General features: G+C 35.7%; 1 protein-coding gene across 1 annotated transcript; it reads left to right on the forward strand.

The window, feature by feature from the left end:
• The first annotated feature begins 232 nt into the window (after positions 1 to 232).
• LOC110715612 (NADP-dependent malic enzyme-like) lies at positions 233 to 8971 on the forward strand. Its single transcript, XM_021894200.1, has 20 exons — positions 233 to 452; positions 625 to 896; positions 2362 to 2482; positions 2593 to 2667; positions 2994 to 3145; positions 3232 to 3337; positions 3491 to 3556; positions 4962 to 5057; positions 5144 to 5215; positions 5323 to 5406; positions 5480 to 5578; positions 5899 to 5946; positions 6037 to 6090; positions 6187 to 6285; positions 6383 to 6472; positions 6579 to 6656; positions 6854 to 6928; positions 7013 to 7103; positions 8196 to 8324; positions 8417 to 8971. The coding sequence occupies exons 1-20, from the start codon at positions 423 to 425 to the stop codon at positions 8503 to 8505; spliced, it is 1926 nt and encodes a 641-aa protein (XP_021749892.1). The 5' UTR covers positions 233 to 422; the 3' UTR covers positions 8506 to 8971.
• Positions 8972 to 9209: the final 238 nt, after the last annotated feature.

Here is a 9209-nt window from a genome sequence, read left to right on the forward strand (position 1 = left end):
CTATTGAACTTAACCCAAATTTTGTTAGTCATACAACACTCCACGTGTCCTAATTACCCAACTAAACCTAAAATATCATTTAAGCCATTCGTTCATCTCACTGATTTTCTGACAATTACTACTCCTTATAAAACCCTTTTCTTTTGGGACCCACATTATTATTATGATCTCCAATTTCATGGCAATTTCGTAATTACATCACTGTATCAACTCCATATATTTAACAGCAGATCACAACTCATCTTTTTTTCCTCTCTTCTCTCTTTCTCTCTCCAATTTTCTGCAATTTTGTGAAGATCTGCGAGCAGAGAAAGAAGAACAAAGAGGAGTAGTATTTGGAGATAATCAAGCCTTCTTCTCTCTCTTCTTTCACCAATTTTACTTAAAAAAAAAGGCTTAATTTTTCAATTTCTCCATTGAAGATGATCTCTCTTCACAGAGCCAATTTCTTGGTAATCTATCATAAACCCATTTCATAAATCTCAATTTTAATCAAAACCCATTTCATGAATCTCAATTTTAATCAAAACCCATTTCATAAATCTCAATTTTAACAAATACCCATTTCTTCAATTTCGGATCCGGGTCATTGAATTTACTTTTTTTTTTTTTTTTTTTTGGCAGAGTAACAAACCAGGTGTACCCGGGCAATCAACCGGGTTGACCCGGTTTCAGAATCGAGGTCCTGCGGTGGTTCGGGTTGCGGTGGGCCCATCAAAAGGTCGATCAGGTGAAAACGGCACCGTTTTGACGGAGGAGGTGAAAGAAGGAGCTTCTGCTGCAATTGATTTGAATGATAAATCGACGGTCAGTGGTGGTGGTGTGGAAGACGTGTACGGTGAGGATTCTGCCACGGAGGACCAGCTTGTTACTCCTTGGTCTCTTTCCGTTGCTAGGTAAGAAAAAGTACCAAAAAAACAAAATCGATAATATCTATGCTTTGTTTGATTTCTTCCTTTTATTGTTTAAAAATATTTATGTTACTATCTATTTGTTTGTAATTATTTAGTCATACACGTTTTTCCTTTTGTTGTTTGTTTCGGTCAAGATTATGGTTTGGTCATTTTATGATGTTTGATATATTGTCCATATATGCTATTGTGTATCTAATTATTGTATACGGAGGAGTATTACTTTTGTAATTGTATAATCGTTTTTTGCATTGATGTTATGATATGGGTCTTTTTTTTTATTTTTTTTAATTGTTTTGGTTAGATTCTTAGATTTAGCTCAATTATGGTGGATAAAAAGAGAAAAAGCAAGAAAGTGCTACACTTGTGAGGAGTATCATTTCTAAATTAAGGTGTTGAGATTTGATTCTTATATCGCGCTACTTTGTTTAGAAAAGTGGAGAGAGCAAGTCTTGTGTATGCTACTGTAGTATTGATGAAAATTTACTCATTGAAGTTACCTAAATGAGAGGGAACAAGGAGGGTCTGGGGAGGTGGGTAATGATAAGGACTAAATAATTTTGAAAGACACGAGTGATCTTGCTTGTGCTTCCCTTGCACTTGTTTGTAATAAGAATCGGATTCGTCTTGTGACTTAAAACTTCTACGAGAGTGCAAGTACTATGTAATTTGTTATGGAATGTGGAAATTTGGGAATCTTCAATTGGAAAGGCATCTTCCAGGCAAAAAAGGGGTTTTGAGTGATGAATAGTCTTAAGGTTGGTGGGGAGAGATGGCCTAACTTACTAACTGTTCTTTGAAGTCTGTAATTCTGTATGATATAACAATCACAGAGACAGGAATGTTGACATCTTAAAAAGGCATTTCTACTGTGTTTGAGAACTACTTTATTGTGGATTATTATTACTACTATTTTGTTTCAAAATTTAATTTGGGAGAATGGAAATTAAATAGATAAATTTGAATGTTAGCTTATTTTATTTAATTATTCATTTACACCTTTTGTTACTCAAAGTTGAAGACGAGGATTAGAAAATGATGTCGGTACAAGGGTTGAATGTGACTTTGTAAATAAAATGTTAGAACTGGGTTGATATTGGGATTAAAGAGTCATAAGCTATGGCTGCTATGTGACTTTGACACTTAGTTTCACTTCAAGTACTTGTATTAGACCCTTGACTCTTAGGACGTGGGTAGGCCCGTGTCGGACATGGGTTCCTGAGTCTAACTAACATAGGTCATAAGTTTGTTGTCAAAGAATCCAATTTGCCCTTGATAGATTTAATGAACTAATGGGTGTAAAGATACTTAGGGTTTCAAAACTTGTGTTATGCTGCTGTAGGCTACACATTTGTAACTATTGTAAGTATATATTGTACATGCGCATTTGTCATGGGGATCTGGTTTTTAAATTATATATTATAAACCTTATTATTGATCTTCGCTGCAGTGGTTATTCACTGTTGAGGGATCCTCACCACAACAAAGGGCTTGCCTTTACAGAGAAGGAAAGAGATGCTCACTACTTACAGGGTCTTCTTCCCCCAGCCGTTGTTCCTCAACAGGTTCAGGTAATATTTCAAATGCAATTCCAGTAATTATTTCTTTTAGTTTTGAGTAGATAGCTTTATGTATTTTTTGGAAGTAATCATCATTTGTGATGGTTTTTAACAATTTGTAGGTGAAGAAAATGATGAATAATATCCGTCAATATCAAGTGCCATTACAAAAGTACATGGCAATGATGGATCTTCAGGTATATCTTATAGAATGACTAATAAGGAGTGAACATTTCAATACTCCCATCATTTTTCTTATTACTCATGTTTATATTTAATTATATGAAGACATGAGAGAAGCAATTGATTTTATGATAAAATGATGTTTCATCTAGTGCATATAAGCAGATCGCTTGATAACGATTTAGTATAAACATCCCTCGTGTATGATTTGTTATTTATGCTTCAATAAGATGAGATTCGGTCAATTTCACTCAACAAACCACTGAAATTAATGAACAGGATAATGAAATGGTTGATACAAGTATTATATAATGATATCTGCATTCTCTGCCTTTTGCAGGAAAGGAACGAAAGGCTTTTCTACAGGCTTCTTATTGAGAATGTTGAAGAGTTACTCCCAGTGGTCTACACCCCAACTGTTGGCGAAGCCTGCCAAAAGTATGGGAGTATCTTCAGGCAACCTCAGGGTCTCTTTATTAGTTTGAAGGAAAAGTATGTCTGTGCCTTGAATTATATCTCATCCTTTAAGTAAAGTCCTTTTGCAGCATTTAGTTGACAGTTGAGTGTGATTTGTAAAGGGGAAGAGTCCTAGAAGTGCTGAAGAACTGGCCGGAGAGGCACATCCAAGTTATTGTTGTTACCGATGGTGAGCGGATTTTAGGTCTTGGAGATCTTGGTTGCCAAGTAAGTTATCTGTATCTTTGTTTTACTTTTTAAAATTTTGTTTTATATTCATATGATTTTACTTTATTATGGGATGTGTGCATTCTCTTCACAGTTGATGAGCTTTACTGTAGTTATGAAGATGACTAATTGTAATGGGCTATATCTTTTCAGGGAATGGGAATACCAGTTGGAAAGCTTGCTCTATATACTGCTCTTGGTGGAATTCGTCCACCATCGGTATGTGCTTGCCTGTTCATGCACGGGCCCCATTTTATTTATTCTGTTTTCTTTTTCTTGGTGAATAGCAGAAATTTCTGAAATGCAAAAATTTATTAGTGGAAGGGAAGAATATATATTGCTTTTCACTAGCACTTAGGGCCTGTTCTCTTCGGTTCAATTTGAGTTTAGTTCAGCTCCAATCAGTTCAGTTCAATTTCTAATTTCCTTCTCTCATAAAATATTCAATTCAGTTCAGTTCTGTAAATCAGAATAGGCCCTTAAATAGCTGTTTAAAATTCTGAATTTACTGAAGTTTTTATTTTTATTTTAATGTGGTTTGGATAGTTCCATGAAGACCATTTCGCCTTTGTTTTGTAGCTTGGTACTTTTTTTGACCTTTATAATTCTTGTTTGTGCACGTGGTTTATGTGCTTGCCTAGTGCCCTTGCCTATATGCATACAAGTTGCTACTGCCCTTTTGAGTGCTTCTTTATGCCCGTAGTAACTACATATCAACGTGCTATGATTTCCTGACCAGTGATACAGGGAACGCGGGACGTTGAGGCGAATCGCGATCTGAGTCGTTCGTACCGAATCGCGGAACGAACGCGACCCAAATCGCTAGGGTTCGCGACTCAGTTCGTAGTCGAAGCGTTCCCTTTTTCTTCTTCAGCAAGGTCGAATTTCTGAGTCAATAGCGGCAAAAACTGAAGGTTTACAGTGTTTGATAATGGCGAGTTTGCGAGGTTGAAGAATTATACAGCTGTTGAAGATGATAAAGTGAAAAAGAAAAAGTTGAGGGGGCATTACGCATGAGACAAAACTTCTTTTTGAACTTCTTACTATATTAGGGCCCTCAATATAGGAAATAGGAATATATATTCATATAAAGTTATTATTTACACCTTTTTTTAGTTTACTGAGTTTTTACTATGTCATTTTTTTTGTGCTAAACTTTACTAATGTCATTAGTCTCTAAGTCTCCTACTCATTACACTAGCTTATTGGGAACTTGAAGTCTTGAAAACTGAAAAGGACAACTTGCAAGTGATTAATGTTTTAACTATTTTTTGGATGAAATGAAAATCAATGTTTTAATTTCAAATTAATTTTTAGTTTTTTTTTTCAGATTATTATATATATATATATATATATATATATATATATATATATATAAAACTACACCCAACGTTCCCAATTCACTCAATGTAGCGTTTCCCGTTTCCGTTTCCGTCCCGCGTTTCGTAATCGAATTTCGTTCCTTGTATCATTGTTCCTGACTTATTGTGTGTCTTAGAATGTGATGTTTGATGATGTATATAAGGAGCTCAATCAGGTCAAACTTGAATGCAATTTCCTTTTTTTGGGTACAAATAAATGTGCAAAGAGAATAGAAAGCTGATATAACAATGCACTTTTTCAGTGTCTGCCCGTCACTATTGATGTGGGAACAAACAACGAGGCATTGTTGAAAGATGAGTTCTACATTGGACTTCGGCAAAAGAGAGCGACTGGACAGGTGTTTGATTGCTACTCTACAATATGGAGACGATTAATTTAGTCTGAGTTCTACAAGATACCAAGTCTATTTATTTGTTGTTGCAGGAGTATGCTGAACTTATGCATGAATTCATGACTGCTGTGAAGCAAATATATGGAGAGAAGGTTCTTGTTCAGGTGATATTATAAGAACTTAATAAATATATTATTGGCTTAAATAATTCTGTATTTGTGCCATATGCATACATCTTTCCTCCATTAATCCTATGCTTAAATTTGTGCAGTTTGAAGACTTTGCTAACCACAATGCATTCGATCTACTTGCAAAATATGGTAGCACCCACCTTGTCTTCAATGATGACATCCAGGTAATCTCAAGTCAGTAATGTCATTAGCTTATCCTTGAGTCCATTTTAACTCTGTTTCTCTTATCTGCTGTAGGGGACTGCCTCTGTTGTCCTTTCTGGACTTCTTTCAGCACAAAAATTGGTGGGGAAATCATTAGCCGACCAGACTTACTTATTCCTTGGAGCTGGAGAGGTATATTATAATTGCACATTATGTCTAGGGCTAGCTGTAATATTGGAAGGAGCCATTCCATGTTTTTCAGCACAAAAAGTTTCCAAATTTGAATTTCCCATGATTTTTTTTTTCTTAACAACCATTTTCCATGGCCATTTTTATTTTCAGCTATTTTTTCTTACCTAAAAGCAAATCAGTGTATAGAAATGGGCTTTATTATTTTGAAATATTTTCTAGCTTTCTTCCTTATAATATTTCTGGTAGTTTGGCAAGAATGATTACAAACTCTTGTATTTCCTTTTCTTCTTTGCTCAAATGTTTCTTGTTTCATAATCCAGGCTGGCACAGGTATAGCAGAGCTCATAGCTCTTGAAATTTCAAAACAGGTTAGAGCACAATTCATTTGTTGATAGATATAGCTCTTATTGGTTTTCATTGTATTATATTGAATCAATGTACGCTGCTTATTAATGCAGACCAATACACCTGTGGAGGAGGCTCGTAAGAATATCTGGCTTGTGGACTCCAAGGTTAGAAAAAACATAGAACATACTGTACTTGATCAATTCTGTTGAATTTTTGTCTTCTTCTGTTTATCTAATATTCTAATGCATAATGAATTACAGGGACTGATAGTCAATGGTCGCAAAGAATCACTGCAACATTTTAAGAAGCCCTGGGCTCATGAGCATGAACCTGTGACAGGACTCCTCAATGCTGTTAAGGTAACTTTCTTCCTGTCCTCTCCATTCCAAACTGCCTTTCATGTATGTTCAATAATATGCATTAAATTCTTTTTCTATTTCCCATCCTTTTATGTAGACCTTGAAGCCCACTGTCTTGATTGGGTCATCGGGAGTTGGAAGGACATTCACCAAGGATGTGGTTGAGGCAATGGCTACATTTAATGAGGTGCTGTTTTACATCATTGTTTTGTTATCTCCCTTCAGCCCCTTCTTTCTTTCGTGTCCTTGCTCTTTTTATGGAAAGTAATTGCTTTCATGTGACTTCCATGCAGAGACCTATCATTCTTGCATTGTCTAATCCAACTTCACAATCGGAGTGCACAGCTGAGGAGGCTTATACATGGAGTAAGGTAAATAATTAACAAATGCAAATTTCTTCTTCTTTTATGTTGATTCTTCCCCTTCATCTCATTTAAAATGTGCTCTTTTGTTGTTTTGGTAAGTACTTGGAGATTGAAAAATTGTATGTTCTACATTCTATATTGTTTATGCTTCTGGAAATATTAAAATAACTAGTACTATTGTTCATTTGTTCTGCAACTTTCAGGGCCGTGCAATTTTTGCAAGTGGAAGTCCATTTGATCCTGTCGAATACGGAGGAAGAACTTTTACATCTGGACAGGTCTTTACTCTAGTGACTAAATAATATTGTAAACCCTCATTTTAAAGTTTGGCCAAGGTTAATTTTGTTAACTTTTTTCTTCAGGCAAATAATGCTTACATCTTCCCTGGATTTGGTCTTGGCTTGATAATCTCTGGTGCTATCCGTGTTCATGATGACATGCTCTTAGCAGCTTGTAAGTGTTATCATTTTGTATTACTGATTTTCTCAGCTATGTGAAAAGATATTCCCACCTTAATTTGTATGACAACTAGATAGGAGGGGAATAGGATGTCAAGTGATCTAGGATTCTAGGTATGGTGGTGCACTGGTGTGGTTTATATTTTGAATAAATAGTTGGGATTTAGTTCAACACATAGGCAAAAACAACTCTTTGACGAGCCATCTAATGGTGGTTAAATTGGTGCTTTTAGCTGACTTATCTTTAAGGATAAATAATGTTAGGAGAAGTAGATATAGATCAGAGTATAAGTAGGTGCAGATTTGGTACCCTCAAAAATTTGGTGCAACCTGTGTTGATGGGAGTGTGGTTTGGAACCCTATCCCGTAAACCAAATTCATTCTCTCTTGTATACCATGTGAGGCTGCAACCTAGATCAATAATCTTATGAACCACATAATTGGAGGGTTTTTTTTTGCTTGTTATCAAATTTTCATTTTGTTTTTGGGTGCGCCCGATTTGCTATGGATAGCGCTTTGTTGTAGATCCAATGATGGCAATATGATTTATAGAGTTAGTACCTATTGCCACTTGAGCGGAGAGGAGTGATGGAGCATGTTGTGATTTCTTCCAATATAAAAGAGCAAATTTTATGGGACTATACTTGGGCAGCTTTGTTAATACACATCATAATGTTTACCCTATTAAAACATCAGAGTAAGGGGTTGCAGCTGCAAGCTGTGAAGCATAATTGCATATTTTAGATAGATGAGTGATATGATTCATATGAATATGTATAATTGCAATGATTGAGAATTTAGATGGGAGGGAATCAGTTACATGTTTACAACATGTACATCATTGAGGAGTGGACTTCCTAGAATTAGGGAATTTTGGAATATAAGAGATCTAAATTGAAGTTTGGGAGACCAAGGATCATTAGGATTGAGAATTTGAGAGCAATAAAAGAATCTTTAGGGCCTCATATACATCTGAAATAATATATATGATTATAATTTTGGACAGAAAGTAGTTACGGAGTATTTTTTTAAGTTGAGGTCATTTATTGTTCATGTCCTTGCTTATGATACTTTGTTTGTGATGCAGCGGAAGCTCTTGCAGCCCAGGTAACCGAGGAGCATTTTGCTAAGGGTCTTTTGTACCCTCCATTTAGGGACATCAGAAAAATATCAGCCCATATTGCAGCCAAGGTGGCAGCTAAAGCATATGAGCTGGGTGAGTTACTCTTTGTGCTGAAAATCTATAATTGTAATGCTTGATTTATGGAATTGTACAACTTTATATAACCCATCTTTGATAACTTTCAGGTCTCGCAACTAGGCTACCGCAACCAGAGAATTTAGTGAAGTATGCTGAGAGTTGCATGTACAGCCCTGCCTACAGAAGCTATAGGTGATCTTTTCTTGAGCAGTTTATGGAATCCTTTCCCCCTCTTGTTGTTTGTTGAAGTTCATAAATTAGTTTATTGTATGGATTTGTCTGTCACATGTAATGTTTTTATTAGACACTTCAACTTTGAAAAAAAAGAGAGGAAAAAAAGAGGAAAAGTATGATAGAGGTGTATGTGTTTACACCTCACTTCTCAAAGACTCTAAAAGTAGATTAGAAGCTAGAATAATTCAGAGAAGTACCGATGATGATGATGAAAAGAGCTACAATCTATGACGTCGAACTCTTAACTAGGATATTTATATGCAGAAAAAGGGGGGGGGGGGGGTGAGAGGGGTGGCGAGTGGGATGCTATATTGCTATCAGAGTAGTAAATTCTTTTGTGTAATCAGTTAACTAGTGTTATTCCATGAATTCTTAAGATTAATGTATAACCTTATGGAGTTTAAGTGTGTAGAACCATACTCGTATCACATTTCTTGATTGATAATGTCGCTGAAACTGATTCATAAATAGTCTGTTAGAACTTAGAGATATGATATATCGGAAAATATATGTCATATCTCTAACATAGTCCGAATAGACCTCCTAGTTTATGGTGGGGATAAAAAGGTCGAGGGTAGATATCTCCCTGCTTATTGCCCTTTTCCCCAGTCTCACTTCATGAGTTCTAATCTATTTTAGCACCTTTGGGTACAGAATCACCTTTAG

Source organism: Chenopodium quinoa, unplaced genomic scaffold (genome assembly GCF_001683475.1).
Source record: "Chenopodium quinoa cultivar QQ74 unplaced genomic scaffold, ASM168347v1, whole genome shotgun sequence".
NCBI classification, from domain to species: Eukaryota; Viridiplantae; Streptophyta; class Magnoliopsida; order Caryophyllales; family Amaranthaceae; genus Chenopodium; species Chenopodium quinoa.

Coding starts and splice junctions, on each gene's coding strand:
- LOC110715612 (XM_021894200.1), top strand. CDS start 423: ATGATCTCTCTTCACAGAGCCAATTTCTTG. Junction 3,338..3,490: donor TTGGAGATCTTGGTTGCCAA/GTAAGTTATCTG, acceptor ATATCTTTTCAG/GGAATGGGAATACCAGTTGG. Junction 8,325..8,416: donor AGCTAAAGCATATGAGCTGG/GTGAGTTACTCT, acceptor GATAACTTTCAG/GTCTCGCAACTAGGCTACCG.